The following is a 17,422-nucleotide window of genomic DNA, read 5'->3' on the forward strand; positions in this document are numbered from 1 at the left end:
GCTAAAATATTCTAAAATGGAAAAGTTATTTTAAATTGTAATAATATTTCACAACATTACGGTTTCTTTTCACAAGGGATTTACTTCAGAACTTTAAACTTAAAATATTACTAACACCAATTTCAAAAACAATATGACCATTTTGTTCCAAAAGAATAATAATAAAAAAAAAAAAGATTAGGATTAAAATTCCATTTACACAAACATGAGGAGTGACACAAAAAGTAAAACGATCCAGTGTTTGACCAATCTAATTAGTTATATTGCTTAAAGATTCCATTCTAATATCTAAATTATCTTCATATCAATTACAGAATTAGTTATCCAGGTAATATCTCATCCCTGATTGTCTATTGTTACATGCACAGCTACCATAGCGGATCATTATTTTTGTTTCATAGCAACGTTCTGTTGAATCTTCTAGCACAAGCATGGCCCTTCATGAATGTGCTTAAAAAAAAAAAAAAAAATTATATATATATATATATATATATATATATATATATATATATATTTTAATGAAAATAAACATATTAATGCACAAATAATGTACTGACCTTATAAAAGCAACAACACATTCAAGGCCTCATTCCTAACAAGGCCCTTTGGACTATATTCATAATAAAACAAGCTTTTCCTTGTTTTTACCCCGTTGCACCTAGTTGTACATTAATGCAGTCCATCACTACTACAAAAAGGATCAAATTGAAAAGATAAATGAGTGCACATGTAATAATACATTTCAAAAAGGGTTAAATGGATGGGGCCTTCGGTATCCTCCCTGAAATTCCCATGAACACAAACACACACTCGCACACATCCACATGCAAATAGGAGGATTGTAATACAGTCTGTGTGAGTTCTGCTTGACTATTTTAATATTGTATCCATCTTGGGGATTATTCTCTCTTCAGCAGAGAGACCAGTGCTGGAGTGCTGCAGTACTCACAGTATACCCTGCTGCTCTCAACAAGATTAGAGACCCTGCACTTTGACTCCCAATCCTGCTCTCTTCATGGTGTCTAACCACTTGGCGCCCCACCGCTCACAGTCATACCATACGGCTAACATTAAATTCCCCTCGCCCCCTGACTTATTTATTTGTGATGCAAGTGTTCTGCACGTCTAACATCAGGAGGAAAAATTCATTGGGAATTAGTGGGTCACATATGTTGTGTACACGAGTCACTGAAAGTCAAGATAAAATCCTGTTGGATGGCTTCTTTTTAATGGATAACAAATCTATTCATATACAACAGCTACCTGATGTGATTTGGCAAAAGATGACCGGTGTGATTAGCAAAACTGCAGAGGAAACAACAGATGTTCGTAAAATGAATAGACAGTTTTTACACGTACTATTGTGGCATTTGATTTAGTCGAAAATGGTGAATAATATTTTTTAATATTGCATCAAATTACTCTGTTATTGCCTATTTATTATTGCTTAACACAGAGCAAAAGCTATTAAACCCTGTTACAGTCAATACATTCTTCACAGTCCTTCATGATAAAACATATGAACTTCCTTTATTCTCTAGAGAATAGCATTTCAATGTGCAAAGATGACTTATGTGCCTTATGTTAGATGCCATGAATAGGCGTGATGACTTCATCTGTTCCAGGCCCATAAAAATAAAGCAGCAACCAACCCCCAAAAAATCTAGTAGCTCATCGTTAAAAGAGGGGGCCTCTGTCTACTTCATAAAAAGTGACTATTAAGATCCATCCTACTAAGGAGACTAAAAGCACATTCACATTGGAGGAAGTACAGTTTTACTTCTGCTTCACTGTAAAACTGTTCTGGCTTAAAGAGTCATTTGTGTATCCAGCGGGCCCACCATGCAGCAGCAGCCCCCTTGAATTCCTCACCTTTGGCACTGAACACAACTACTCGAGCAGTCTCACCTCCGAGGTCTAGCTGTGTTTTTTAGCCCGGAAGCCAAAGGCTGGATTGGTAGAACGGTGGATGGAAGTGGTGTAGGGACGTGGGGACAAGCTTTCGCGCCTGCTTGAGTTGGATGCTGCAGAGGCTGCTTCTGTTGATGATGGTTTGAGACAGGATCCCGAGATGTAAGAGGCCTTGCTGTAGCTTTTTGTGCTTGGCTGAGCAGGGGGTTTGTTACCTGTGTGGGACTGTGGAGATAAGACACTCTCATTCATCTCACAAAAGCGCAACACCACACTATTGCACAGTGCTGCATGCTGTATGACAGCTGCTGGAGAAGGGTTATCTTGGCACCATCTAGTGGCTGTTCAGAGAACAGGCAGGTTTTTTTTAAAAAATCCAATTATAGAGGTTAGCTATGAAATAGCCAGGATTTCTTTCGCATACCTTTTAGGAGACAAAATATCTCCTTTTGAATAAGCATAAATGTTTTAGAAAAGGAAGTGTAAAGCTCAGTGTAGTGAATGACTGACCTGTGCAGGGGATGTATTCAAAGTGCTGCAGGCCTTTGCAGCAGACCCACTCTTCTTAACACCGTTAGAGGATGAGGCTGATAGTTTTTTCTTCAGAGGCTATAGGAATGAAATATATAACACATGAAAAACCCAGAGGCTTTGAGAGACCTTCAAAGCCTTTCGTGCAAGTCTGTGCATGTGTCAGCAATATTAGAATTACTGGTCATTCAACTGCAGCTCCGATCTGCTTATACCAATCTCCACAAAACTGCTTGCCAACTGTTTGCTAGGTTTACAATACAATAACATGTCAACTCACAAGAAAATCTAACAAAAATAACACCATAAGCTTTGTTTCTTTACCTCAATTCAGGCTAAAAACTAAACTAAAAACTGTTGTCTTATGAATATTGTATCCTAAATTATGTTGTTAGACAAATATTATATATTAGCTGTGATTATTTTCACAATATAGTTTTATTGCTTTTCTAAAATGCCCACCACATAATAAAGTTAGTAAGGATTATTTATAAAAATAATAATAATATAATAATTAAATAATAATAATAATAAATTTTCTTCTCTGCATTTCACATCTGCTCTGCCTTTTTTCCTAATGTAGATTTCTAATAAACCTGGCATTGCATACTATGAATACTGTTCATGGCTCTGTACCAGAAAGCTTATGTTTCTCTTTTGTAAGTTGCTTTGCACATTTAGCATCTGCCAAATGAATAAATGTAAATGTAAGGACACAAACATTCATTAAAAATACATTTTATCAAGTTCTTTAAGTGGCATCCTTTAGCTAGATACTGTATTGTCTCTAACAAGTAAACAATAACAGAATTCTCTATGGGAGCAATGATATAAACATTAAATGATGAGCAAATGATTTGCATCACAGCATTCATTATTTTTAAAACTAAAATCAGGACTTCCATTCCTATGGCCATGATGAAGGATTGAGATTCTTCCAGACTGCTCTTGAAAGTTTTACTTTCATAATAAAATGAGCAACAGAATGCTTTTTTAATGCATAATCAGGCAGAAATGCTTCACTTTTGTATTCGTATGAACTGTATTGCGATACTTTTTAACCTTCTTGTTTGGGGTGGAGGGTTTACTGCTACTGCTGCTGTCTATGACATCCTCGGGAGGTGCTGGGGTTACTGAGAGCTCTTGAGATGTTCTCGGCCCTGACCCTTTGTCCTGAGAGGAAGTGAGAGAGAGGTTTTGCAGTCCCTCACTCATCTCCACACTCTCTTCCTCCTCTGGAGCGTTCCGGAACTGACGCATCATCTCCAAGACGTTTGTGCGTGTAACAATGGTGGAAGTGTCCCCCTTTGAACATAGATTTTCTATCTTTTAGGTCTTTCTTTCTTCCAGGTTCCACATTTAGTCATCCATCAAATTAAAGAGTGCTAATTAGCTGTTTTCTCAATCTATAATATTCATGACCTCATTTTAAAAGGGAAAAGAGTAATTGAGTTCTCTTACCGAAATCCAAGGGTTATCTAGCAGCTCATTGGCTGTGATGCGGTGAGCTGGGTCAACATTCAACAAACACCGTATTACATTTTTGGCTGTAAGACAAAACATAAAATAGTTACCACACTGGCTGCACTGCAATCATAATAGAACGGTGTGGGTAACAGAGGCAGTTCTAACCTGCATCACTAATGGTGTGCCACACAGGGCCAGAGAAAGTGAGCTCTCCTTTCATAATCATCTCAGAAAGCCTTTCCCTAGAGCTGGAAATGAAAGGAGGCTCTCCACACAGTCTGAAAAAGAATAACAAACACAACACAAGTATACACACAAAGTTTAAGTCAGCAATGTGAGTCTGTGTGTGGGCATGAGATGGAAAACAACATGAGAGATCTTCTTACAGCATGTACATGATGACGCCGATGCTCCACAAATCACACTGTTGGCTGTACTGGTGACCATTAACCACCTCAGGCGCTGAAAGGGCAAGTCCATGTGTCAATAATGAAAGATGTTTGAGGTCGGTGTAATGTGTGATATCTGATGCGTGACGCCAATGACAGCTTTCAGCCTCTACTCCTTCTCGAATGTTATCAGCTTCACATCACTTAAATTAGGTCATCTCCTCTTTACTGCTCATTTTAATCAGCGCTTCATTCAATTTATGAACACCCCCCATAGTAATTTATCAAATCGCAAGTAAATGGAACATGTGAATGTATGCATTTAAATATATGTATTACCCATGTAGATAGGCGTCCCGCAGGTGGCCTGCAGCATGTTTTCACTGCCTACACCGCCCTTCTGCACAGACAGTCCGAAATCTGTGACCTGAGATGAGATAGGACAGGCCTTTGATATGTTATTCAAACTCAAACAATGTTTAACTTAAGCACATACAGTACAGGACACACTCAAACGTTTCCTTCTCGTACTGTTTTTCATCATTAGATTCTGATCTAGTGAAATGTTGAATATAATGAACTACTGACATGCTGCACTGGATCACTGTATCTGTCTGGCTTTCACTTCTAGATCTCAATTAAACTATTTACAGCCCAAACAGACTTACATAGAGCAGCCGGTACACCTACTCACACTGACTATGTGCTCCTGAGCCGTATGAATAATATATACGAGGAGTGTATATCGTTTCATTGGTGCGTCAGGGGCGGGCAGGATTAATATCCAGGAGAGATGACCACCTTCTGCCAGATAAAAGCTTTTAATACAGTGCCAGGACGGCGCTGTCTTTGGGCCCCCATTCTACTCTGATTTATAACACAGCGCTGCCCCGATTCAACCCTCCGCTCCAGGTAGCGGCTTCAGTCGGCTCCCGTCAACGCTCTATTCTGCTCCACGCTGTGCCCCGGCTGGTAATTTGTCTCAGAGAAGCCACTTGTGATTCATTTTCTTTGAGAATGTGATATGAAAGGAGTTAGGCAGGAGGTCTGGTGTAATGAGACAGTATTTAAAAAGCAGTTAAAAGGTTTGGGCAAGGAGGACGGTGGGAGAACTAAACAACAGACGAGAATGTCCAGAGGTCCCACCGCGTTTGAATGCCATACCACATGCCTGCGCAGAAGTTTTTACCGTCTCTCTCACCTTGATATTGACCATATCGTTATCGTTGCCTTGGTGACAACTCTTCACAAGAATGTTTTCCAGTTTGAGGTCACGATGAACGATGTCTGAGAGAGAGAAAGAAGAAACAGAGCAAGGGAGAGATGGGCTTGTATTATTCACAGAGAGGAGAGCATGGCAAAAATGCAACGCACTGGAATGGTAACAGTTTTAAATATGTTTTAATGACCAATTCTGGTGAAATTTTTTGCTCCGTTCCTTTTAAATTGCAACTCTTTACTGTCAGTTCTCATATGAGCCTAGCATTGAGTGGAGGGCCGACCTCTTCTTACCACTTTCAATCTACACATCATGATTCTTCATTACTGCTTCACATGGTAACTCTACGCACTTAAATAGAAATATGAAAATAATCAAATTATAATCAGCATGTGAAGCTAATATACTGCAATCTCATAAAACACTCAAGTCCTATATACACATTGCAAGTGGCATCATTAGCTTCTCTAGATGTGAGACACAGCAGCACACGGGGACTGTTGAAAAACACACCTATTAATCAGTATTCCTCCCCTGCTCGTTGTTAATGACTCATTAGCCCCATGTAATGGTGTCTCATTGCCAAGCAACGTCCTAAATTACCTCTAACTGCAGATTTCACGAGAAGGAGAGAGAAAGAGAAAAAACACCAAGCATCTTCAAATAAACCCCTCAGACTCAATTAAAATGGGCTGATATTTTGTCTGACAGTTGTTCATTATTATCTCATTATTAAAACAAGCCTGATTCTCAGTAATGACAGAGAAACTTAATGTGGATGCAATCATCAGAGCGATTATCGGATATGAGGGGAACAAAGGAATCCAGGCCGTTCCATGTGACTTAACAAAGATGTGAGCAATTTTTGAGGGGTTTTTAGGTTTTGTGTGTTTCACCTTTCTTATGCAGATAAACAATAGCTTCAGATAAGCTTTTGATGATGTGTCTGGTCTCCTCCTCAGTGAAGTGCTTGTTCTTCTGCAGGAGATCCTTTAGATCGCCTCCTTCACAAAGCTCAGTCACAAGGTACATCCTCTGGAGAATGGCACACGAGCACACATACTGTATGTACATTTCAAATTTCTGATATCAAACGAGAAACCGCTGTCAAACACAATCCAGCTGCATACGCAGTAGTTTGATTGGGTTCACGGTTGCACAGCTTAGTGAGCTTTAAAGGAAAGAGGAGTGTGAGACAGAATAGATGTTTTTGCTCTCACCTTTGGTGTTTCAAAGACTTCCTCCAGATGTATAATATGTTCATGTTTCACTTGTTTCATGATGCTCACTTCTCTTTCCAGATGTTTTACACCAGAAGTGCCTGCCTGCATGGATACAAAGCATCTGTGACACTTAACCCATCCTTGACAACCATGGGAGCGGCTCTCCATCAGTCACCTCTGTCAACAGGTGAAACATGACGACCAAACACTTACCTTCTCTTTGTTCACCTTCTTAATTGCCCACTTCCTCTGCGTCTCAATGTGAGTGGCTTCGCAGACGACGCCAAAGTTGCCTTGACCTAATTTCCTCCCAAAGGAATAGATTTTCTGGGTATCCAAATAAAGAGGCCGCATTATTTGAAGTATTACACACACACTCCTTCTCCTATAGTGACAGTAAACAACGCTCCAGCTCTGACTAATGGGGACAGAATGAGGGTGGGTTTGTTTTCCAGCTTCTCTATACTCCATTAAGTTGAGACCTGAATCCTTAAAGTGGAACTTAATTTTCAAGTTTGCCAGTCTCTGGAGTTTGGGAGAATATAGTATTTCTAATCAAGTTACAAATGATTAAGTTGCTGCCGCAGTTCATTCAATCTCAGGTCTAATTAACTTGATCATTATCTCTGCGCATGCAAGGCTGAGCACTGCCTGCTGCGGATTTGGCAAAGACAGCAGTCAGAAACCTCTGGAGAGGGCGAGGGCAATCAACACCATAAAGAGGTGTAATTTCCCTCCAGGCCTGATGAGGGCGCTACCAGATTGGAAGGAGGTCACGTTGGGGTGAGCAAGGGCCATGGCTCTGGTGTAAGATCCAAAAGGCCTTTTGCCACTAATTTGAAGCCACAGACTTCTGATGGCTACAAAATAATGTCTTCTGTGCAACAAGAACAAAAATTTGAGGGAAAACTAATTGGGAATGTGCATGTGGAAATAGACATGCACTGCGTGTAGATCAATAAGCACTCTACCTGTATGTCGGATTCATCCTCCATGCGAGTGTGAGGCACCTTCTTCTCTGCACTGTTTGCACGTGTCCACTGAGAAGCCATTTTCTTTTCTGCTCCAGAAACATTTGTATGTGTCATCTAAGGGTGAGATAAATAAATTTTAAGTAATTCGCACATTATACCACAACATTATCGCAAACATGGAAGTCCTCACAAAAAGAGATAAAACTGGAATCTTATTCACTAACCATGCATGTACAGTACCCGTATTTGAGCAAGAATGATTCATTAATAAATTTATTATGAGTTTAGAAATAACAGAAACCATACAGCAATTGTCGCCCCAAGTCTTAAAAAATAGGGAAAAAAAGTAGCAAAAGAATTAAAAAGGACATGTTTACAAAGATGTCTGTACAGTAGAGCTCGTAGGAAAAGCCTTTATATGGAGATGGCTTGGGTGTGTAACTCTAGACAAGGACTTCCTCGTTTAGAAACATCAACATGACATGCATCAAAATTAGATATGTAAACTTTCCTAAATAAAGAAACTTTTCTGTGCATCTTAGTACTTGTATGTAAGTATTAGTGAACAATGACCAGTCTCTCAAAAGCTTGTATATTACACAATGAATTGTAAAGTTTCAAATAAGATATCTCATTAAATATTCAGGCAGGATGAGTAAGTGTCTGTCATCACATTCATGCATCTACGAGTCTAACGTCTAAACCGTAACCCTTTATTAGCTAGGCTTCAATTGTCGCTCTCCAATTCACTTCTCACTTTAAAAGAAAGTGTCTAAAGTCTCCACTAACATTAAGTACAATTTACTCAGCTTCAAACCGTTCTCCAGAGCCAAATTAAATGTAAAGCAATTATGGTGTGATGAGTGCGAGCGGCGAAGTGGATCCGCCACACAGACAAGGGATTAAATATTAATGAGGAAGCAGTGTCTTTAACCTCTCCTCTCTCAGTGGCATTATCAAGTCCTGCTGACAGGTCCTCTCATAACAGCACTGCCTCTCCTATTACTGACCATCCATCTACTAAACAAAACGATTGTGACACATTCTTGAAACTCTTATCAGTTCAATTAGAGTTACGTGATAAGAGTAGCACACTGGGGCTCCCTCTAAACAGGTCTAGGAAATGGGGAAAAATTATCATGGCATAGAGACATCTGAACTTAGAAGCTGTCACTTTTTGCAGCATTGGCTTCTGCAAATGCAAGAGTATGTGTAAAGGAGACGGTTAAATGTTGCTGAACCTGTGCTTTATTAGTAGAGAAGAACTGTGAAGTCCTCTTGAAAAAGCTCTTAAACTTCAAAAACTGAGTGGCATTGATGAAAAGGTGCATCAGCATTTCACTGGTTTAAATCGGGTAAAACAACTGCAAAACTCAGATGTGCTGAACTTGACAACAACCGAGTGAGCCAAAACCAAAATTGAGCCATAAATGACATAAAAGCCCATTTCCACAGCCCTAAGATCAGAGGGCTGAACAGTATATTGAAAGCACTCTCCTTATACTCAACGCTGAATATTGATTAACATTACAGTTTTTCTTGTCCTGTTGAAAGGATGCTTCTTGCTGAGAGCGAATTAGAATAAATTAAACTCTCATTCTGCAATTTAAACATGCATACATTCATTTTATTCTTATTTTTAATGGGACTTTGCCTTGTATCTGATAACATCAGCAACACCACACACCATGTCAGAGTACATGCATTTCCCACCAGGCCACGTTTCACGTCTTTGAGCTACGCTTACAGAATTTCATTTTTGTAAGCCAACTACAGAAGCAAAACATCTTTATACAAGCACAAATTTTCAAGGAGCACAAAAGCAAGCACACAAGCAAACATAAACAGGCAAGAAGGTAATAAGCCTCAGAGAGAGAGACATATTTTAGTTCCCTCACAGAATATACCATCAGCTAAGAACCAATCCACAGACCTCCCAGATTTCTGGAAGCACTCAAAGGAAAGTAATTATGGCAGATAGAATGTCCACAATTGATCCTCTTGCATTTTTCATTTCTTGGCCATAACAGTAAAAACCCCATTAGTGCTTGTTTACTGACTGTTTATGAGGTAAAATGTGCATTGTTTCTCCTGAGTGGGAGAAGCTGTCTCTGGCTTGAGCCCAAATTAAATGTGACACACGGTATGATGTCCGAACACACAAAGATATTACAGTTCTCTTCTGCTCTTTTCTCTCTATCACATGCAATATTCTTCCAACTTCCCTGTCTCTTTCTCCTCTTCTTACTTCCCTTCTTGTTAATGTCTGAATTATGGTCTTTCTGAAAATTATTTGGACTTCACTCGAGTCATTCATGTTGTAAGCATTGTAAAATAAATAAATGAATAAATATGTTTGTGTATAAATAATTGTAGGGCTATTAAAAAGGCTTAGTATGATAGAAAGTGAAGTTGAGGACACATGAAAAAAAGAAATGAATACCAATTAAAACAATGTGTTGTTTACATTTTTAATATTTGTTTGAATTGAGAAAAAAGTATTAAACGCACTGAATATTTCTTAATAAATTGCCTGTTTTTCATAATAGAATAGCATAGGCCTACAAGGTTTTTTGTTGTGTTTTTTATTCACATAATTGTTTTTTTTAAAAACAAAAATGTTTAAAAAATAGTGACCGTAATATTTAATCTTATATTTTAAGTCAAACGTGATGGGGATATGACAATGTTCTGCGTAACTTGGATGACTAAAATTCTTTATCAATGAATACTTGACCAAGAGGATTATTTGCAGAGGCTTAGAACTTGTAATATGTTATTAAAGCATTCATGAAACATTATTAAACATTTAAGGTATGCTAGAAGGATGCCATAGTTTCAATCACAGATGTGCTGGCTGTTATTTGAAGGTCATTGATTGCTATTTTACATTAAATCTGAGCTACACAAAGCAAACTGAAATCAAACCTTGCATGACGCAGTGGTCTCCGGCTCTACTCTTACTAAAGATTTTACTTTTCTCATCTGCAGCTTAATTATTCATTGACAGGTGCCTTTGATGAAAAATGATAAACGTCAAAGTCTTAATGAAGCTTGGAATTACATTACCAAGTGATAGAGTGCCTTGCTTGTCCAGACTGCTAATACTATTGGAGTCATTTAACCTCATAAGCATAATTTACCTGAGTGCTTTACCTCACCATACTACATAATGTTTTCCTGTTTAACATGAATTGTAGATCTGTAATGGACTGAACTTAATAAAGTGCAACAACTCATGAAAATGTTACAGAAGGGGGCATATCTGTAAACCTATCAATGACTTATTGCATATAAATATGGCTTGTCTTAAAAATCTAAACCAAGATGTCATGACTACTATATGTTGTGGGAGGAAGTTTGGAGGTATCCCACTCTTAACCAGGATCTCAATGGATGGTTGAGAAATCCAGGGTCTAGACGAATTCACACTTCAAAGGCAAAATAAAATAGCAAAAAATAAAGTATGCTTAGAAGTCTAGAGGGACAACAAAAGCAAAAATCAGTTTGAACAATGTGATGAGACTGCATGTTAAAAGCCGGTGTGTGGTGTGGTACAAAGTAATAGCAAGAAAACATGTCTTTCTATTTAAATGTAATTGTTCTTGTAAAATGAATGCAAATACATACAGCACTACCTGATTCTGATTCACAAACAAATGACTCTTATGAGCCAGTTCTTTAAATGAATCATTCAGAGAGAATCATTCTGACAAATCATTCACAGAATTAACTGAATTGACTGAATTCATCAGAATTATTATCGACATTTAACTCACTTACTGAGCATTAAGTTATCATTGCTTTCATTTCCTTCTGAAAAAAATGAAATTTTATGGTCTTAATGTTTGTGAAACTTAAAAACTATACCATTATTGCCTAAATGTTAACATGACAACCTGCTAAAGATAGACATAACAGTTTAATTACTTTTTTGCAATAATGATATTCCAAAAACAATACAACATTTAAAAAAAATAAGATGAAAAAGCAGGAATCATGAGGGAAAAGTCCCCTGTTTCCCAAGAACACTACAGCAAATTTACAGTCAACATACTATTCAACATAGAAATGTGATTCTTTCAAGATACTCTTAAAAACTCCTGGATATGAGTAAATATATCTGGGTACTGTACTTTTAACAGGCAGAACCCAGGTGGTCAAGATGGGAAACATCACCTCATCCATAAAAATAATTAAAACCAGCACTCCACAGGGCTTTTGCCTCAGCCCTAATTATACTCGTTATTCAACCATTCACTGCATCTCTACACAGTAGAGCACCATCATCAAATTTCCTGACGACAACACCATTATTGGGTTAATCAGTGATAATGACGAGTACATATACAGGGACCCTCTGCAGGAGAGGATAGTGTTATAACAACAATCTAGCCTTGAATTCCAGCGAAACAAAAGTACTTATAGTGGACTTCAGGAAAAAGGACAACGCACAGCCCAATCTGCATTAATGACTCACCTGTTGCAATCATTAACAATTCTTTAGACTGCAAATATTTGAGGAGCTCACCAGGAGACCAAACATTTCACATAAGAAACCCCACATCAAATGGTATCTTTGAAGGAAGCAAGCATGCACACCATTATGAGCATTAACCATGGCATTGTGCTGATGATTGGCATGCATTACTGTCTTGTATGTAAAAACAAATACAGCACTACCAATAAACTGGTGGTCAGAATGACTGCAAATCTTTTCAAATGAATGTTTCAAAGGCCTTCGGGAAGTATTTTTCATTTAGATTCCACCTCTGGAACTAGATGGTCGCAGAGGTGGTCATCTAGTATGATATTGTCATATGGGGTACAAACCACGTGTAAGCAATTTGGGTGGACAAGCACCAAAAAGAAGATTATTCAGGATCAGCTTATGATCAAAGCTAGGGCAATAACAAAAGCTGCAATTGAATTAAATAAATATATGCTGCTTGTTTCAGAGCAATGTGTTCTTTTATCCGTGAGCAGCTCGTTATCTGGTGTTTTCAGAGTCTCAGAGCAGTTTGGTTCACAATAAATAAGTGGCATGCACAGACCTCCAGAGGGGCAGGAGAGAAATCACATTAGCCAAAGCAAGCAAACAATTTTGTTTTGTCATTTTATTATTATTTTATTATTACAATATTATTAGTATCATTAGTGTTATTATTTTTCTTAAATACTATTTTTTATTTTATAGTAAAATACTACATTAGTACTATTTCTTATTTTAATATATAAAATAAATAATAATATAATATGTATAAATTATACAATAAATAGTACAATTTCTTTGTCTATCATTTCTATTTATTAATATAATAAACTTAACAACAACAATAGTAATAATTATTATTATTAATATAGTCACATTGATATACAATCAAATTTGTTTGCGATTATACATCAAAATAACCTGAAGCCTTCTTTTTTTAAATCACATTTTAAATCCCAATCACAGTTTTTATCAGTAAAATGATTATTAGATTTTTTTCCGCAAATCATGCAGCCCTGTTCATAGGTGATAACAAATGTTCCTAAGAAAGAGCCGTACAACAGCTGACATGCTCCCTTGTGTAGCTGATGATTGAAGGGAGCTGGGATGAAGACGTCTGAATAAGGAGATACAAGCATATAGTGGATAGTGTGACTGACAACCTGCCAACAAGTGACAGATTTTCTGAGAGCACTTGAAAGAAAATGTCTGTTCTTGGATGATGAGATACTATGTGCATCTTAGCCTATAGCCTGACTAAGCAGTCTAAAGTAAAATAAAAAAAAAATTTTTTTTAAATGTTTATCTGTATAAAGCATTGCATGACTATAAACTGACTCTGGACAGGAAGCCATTTCATTGGACACACTGTCTGAGCGAGAAACCTCACCAGACAGGTGCCAGAGTGTAATATGTAGATTGCTGCTGATGCCAAAGCACAGAGTATAGTGTCTGCTTCAGACAAAAAAAAAATCCTACTTTATCTTACTTTCAATATGTGACAGTGCACAGTCAGGAGAAACCTCAGTCTTACAGGCCAAGTGCTATTGCCTGCTGGGGTGGAAAATCAGTGAGAGCCTCAGCAACTAAAACCACCTGAGAAAGACCTGTCTCCTCTTACAGAGCAGACTCAAGCAGTGCCTACCACTATGCACTCAAGTTACGCCTGGCATTGTGAAATAAACGTCAGCCAGAGAAGCACAAAAGCCAACAGACTTGAGGGAAACGCCTGAGGCTGTGTGACGCTTCAATGTAAAACCAGAAGTGCTCAGTGTGAAATACAGTTTAATCTATAGCACTTTACAATAACAATATTCTATATGAATAGAATCTGCTTGAATTACATAAGGGGCATAGCAGTAAGAGTCTTAAGACGTTTTTAGGTTCCCAAAAAAAACTTCCAGTAAGCAAATCCTAAAACAACCATTTTTAAAGGTTCTTCATGCAACCATATGCCAATAAAGAACCTTTATTATAAAAGGATAAGGCATTTTAATATACAGGATGTGATGCAAACAATGAATTCAGGCATGCCTCGATGCTTTCCTATAGGCCACTGCCTCAGAAGGCAGCTTTTTTCAGCTTTCAGACAATTTTATATATTTATATATTAAATTAAATTAAATTTATGCATTTAGCAGACGCATTTATCCAAAGCGACTTACAGTGCATTCAGGCTATCAATTTTTACCTATCATATATATATTCCTATCTCAAAAATTTGACCGTATTTGCTTATAGAATGACAGAATGACAGTATGCTAAATATTAGTTCATATCTCACTTTGCAACATAGACAAAGCCTATTTTGTAGGACAAAATGAGACCTGGCACAACCACGGCAACCAATATTCAGTAGCTTAAAGCCAATAATTATTTAAATCTCGTGCAAGTAGCAATTAACTCCCTGTGACCTGTTCCAGCTAAATATAATTATCTGGCATAGAACCTGCATAATAATAGATGTTTTATTGCTCCCTTATGTTTCAAAACACCTACTGCTATTGTGTATGGAGTGGCTAGGTGACTTTACCCTAAGTGTGCTAAAATCAAGTTCTCCTGTTTGAGCACTTCATTTTATAAACAACTGCATATAGTCTACTTCTCTTTCTGGCTTTTTAACAGGATAAAAATAACTCATTTCTGTATTATTTATTCTTCTTATTTCTCACGTCTAATGGAAAGATATTAGCGAAGCAAAAGTTGTTGTTTTAGTCGTGTTGAGGTGCAGAAACAGAATTAAAGTAACATAAAGCTTTCAGCATAATGGTTCTACTTACATTATGGGACTACAGAGACATCTTCATGGTATTTTCCGCGAGAAATGGCCGAGTTAGATTTATTTAGGTGCACGTTGGTGAGATGGAAATTACACTGCCGCTCCGGACCTCGTTGCCATGGCAACATAGAGCGCTTGGCCAACTCGCGCTTCCTCTACAACGAAAGCTCACGAGACGTGAAGACACCACCACGCTTTTATAAATGTACACTTACCTTTCATATGAGTTGCTGCGTTTGCGAAGGCGTTTTCCGCTCTTATGCCTCTTAGATGTCATCGAAATCCTTGATGCAAGAGAATTTCAGATGTGACACTTGCGGTTGTCCAAACTTTCCTCCCTCGAGAGGAAGGGAGGGCGAACTACGGTGTGGTGTGAGGGACATCTCCAACAACGAGACACCTGCACACTGCAGTTATGTGAAGAACAATTTCAGTAACTGGAAGTTATTGTTGTCATGTCACGACCAGGGATGTTTCTATAGCCTTTCATTAGTAACGTTACTAGGGCACAATATATAAGCTAAATACTATTGTGCTGATTCTGTATGATTACCATATTCACGTGTCATGATATTTGGAAGATATATGCAGTGTTTATTCAATATGCAATGCATTGTTTGGTACTTTAAGTACTTCCGTGTACTGGTTGTTATTTTCGTTTGAAAATGTCTTTACCTGCATGAGAGCAGCCGGATAAATCTCCATCACTGCAGTTTTGATGTTTTTTAAATAATTGTAGATAAATATTCCACTTCATCCAGGGTCTAAAGTGTTGTTTTACAAAACGATTCAGCGCGTCGAATGATTCTTACTGAATCGCGAACCGATTGCGACTGCTAAACAGTTTGAGCAGTTCATTGAAATGAACTGACTCAAATGACTCGTTCATTCCTGCTTCGGTATTCGGCAGTAATAATTCCGAAACACCACCAAAAACACTGGCCATACCACATGATTGTCACGGAAAATGTCTATAGGATCAGTATTGCTGCTGTTTCCTAGTAAGAGAAAAATTTAGTAGTACAGTTTACTGAAGCACAGCAGAATATCACCGGGGCTTGTGCTATACCCACTTAATAGGTATTGTGTTATATCGTGGCATGGCCTATTTAAAGACGTTTATTTTAATCTTGCTCGTGCTAAAGCTGAAATAACTGCAGCAAATTCTTTAACTCACTTTTGATGAAATTTAATATTTAAAAATGTGTGTGAATATTATTCTATATAAAGTATTGTTAAATCCAATTTACACCAAAACTTCCATCAGTCAAAATAAGCAGGCAATGATCAGTCACAAAATGTGCTTCTCTTTTAGTTTTCGCTGGTTAAAACGGTTGGGAAGTACTAGGTGTTTGTCTCCATCTAGTGGATCATGAGCTCCTGTAAGGTTCATGACTTTGTTTGGTCCCATTTTAAAGTGGCACGTTGATTTATTTCTTAAAACTGGCAGTAGCATACTCTTTTGAAGAAATGTTTATTTATTTATTTATTTTATTTTTTTTTTTTTTAAGTTAGAGCATACGTATATCGTTTCTCAGAGCTCGTGAAAACTGAGGGACTTTAATAGCTGGATATGAGTCCCTGTGTTGTCCTCAGTGTGAAAAGATGGATCTCAAAATCATACAGTCATTGTTGGAAAGGGTTCAAATACACAAAAATGCTGCAAAACCAAAGAATTTGTGGGACCTGAAGGATTTTTTTGAAGAACAGCAGGCAGTTTAACTGTTCAGGACAAACAAGGGACTCATTAACTATCACTAAACAAAAAAAAACAGCTGTGGATCATTCAGGTAACAAAACAGTATTAAGAATCAGGGGGATGGAAACTTTTGAACAGGGTAATTTTTATAAATTCAACTATTTTTTCTTCTTGTGGACTCTTATGTAAACATCTTTTATGTAAATATATTATTCAGGTCAGTACTAAATAAACAATAACATGCATTTTTTATGATCCCTCTTATTTTGGTAAAATAAGTAATAGCTTGCGATTCAGAAAGGGGGATGTACTGTAAACTTTTGACCTCAATTGTATGATAGTGTCCAACCAAACACATCTTTTATTAACTATAAAAGAAATGTAGCAAAAATAAAAAAAAGTACCCATATAATTAGTAGGTTATTAGGTTAGTGAACATGTTACTACATTTAAAAAAAAATCAAGGTACACATTTTACTTTAGCTACAGTTGTAAGAAAAGTTCTCCACCGTATGAAGTGGAATTCTGCATTATAAAGCTGCTCTTCAAACAAGTTACATTACAATAATAGACAAACACAACCTGCTTTAAGCTAATCACACAAACTACTTGAACTAGCCATGACATTACTGGTACTTAAACAATAAACTGAAAAGTAGAATCAGTATTGTATTTTGTAACTTTAGCAGCCGTAAATTCTGTTTAATTCGTCCTTCATCTGATAAGCAGCCTTGCTCA

At 37.4% G+C, this 17,422-nt stretch overlaps 1 protein-coding gene across 2 annotated transcripts; it reads right to left on the reverse strand.

Moving 5' to 3' along the window:
* Nucleotides 1-621: 621 nt before the first annotated feature.
* On the reverse strand, nucleotides 622-15,394 carry stk33 (serine/threonine kinase 33). Of its 2 annotated transcripts, none has more exons than XM_042727549.1 (13): nucleotides 14,987-15,141; nucleotides 7,712-7,828; nucleotides 6,954-7,067; nucleotides 6,738-6,842; nucleotides 6,414-6,552; nucleotides 5,500-5,585; nucleotides 4,638-4,725; nucleotides 4,296-4,371; nucleotides 4,075-4,187; nucleotides 3,904-3,989; nucleotides 3,505-3,747; nucleotides 2,422-2,520; nucleotides 622-2,136 (listed from the first exon to the last, which is right to left on the reverse strand). In XM_042727549.1, the coding sequence occupies exons 2-13, from the start codon at nucleotides 7,826-7,828 to the stop codon at nucleotides 1,918-1,920; spliced, it is 1,485 nt and encodes a 494-aa protein (XP_042583483.1). In that variant the 5' UTR covers nucleotides 14,987-15,141; the 3' UTR covers nucleotides 622-1,917. The 2 variants fall into 2 exon arrangements, with proteins under 2 accessions (XP_042583483.1, XP_042583482.1); XM_042727548.1 differs by lacking the exon at nucleotides 14,987-15,141 and adding an exon at nucleotides 15,201-15,394 and having other exon boundaries at nucleotides 623-2,136.
* Nucleotides 15,395-17,422: the final 2,028 nt, after the last annotated feature.

Source organism: Cyprinus carpio, chromosome B7 (genome assembly GCF_018340385.1).
Source record: "Cyprinus carpio isolate SPL01 chromosome B7, ASM1834038v1, whole genome shotgun sequence".
Lineage (NCBI taxonomy): Eukaryota > Metazoa > Chordata > Actinopteri > Cypriniformes > Cyprinidae > Cyprinus > Cyprinus carpio.

What these genes read in the sequence shown, in the direction of transcription:
- stk33 (XM_042727549.1), bottom strand. Translation starts at nt 7,828, where the DNA reads ATGACACATACAAATGTTTCTGGAGCAGAAAAGAAAATGGCTTCTCAG. An exon ending in AAGTCTTTGAAACACCAAAG is followed by an intron (nt 6,553 to 6,737) that starts GTGAGAGCAAAA and finishes GCCATTCTCCAG; the next exon opens with AGGATGTACCTTGTGACTGA. An exon ending in GCACACCATTAGTGATGCAG is followed by an intron (nt 3,990 to 4,074) that starts GTTAGAACTGCC and finishes TTTGTCTTACAG; the next exon opens with CCAAAAATGTAATACGGTGT.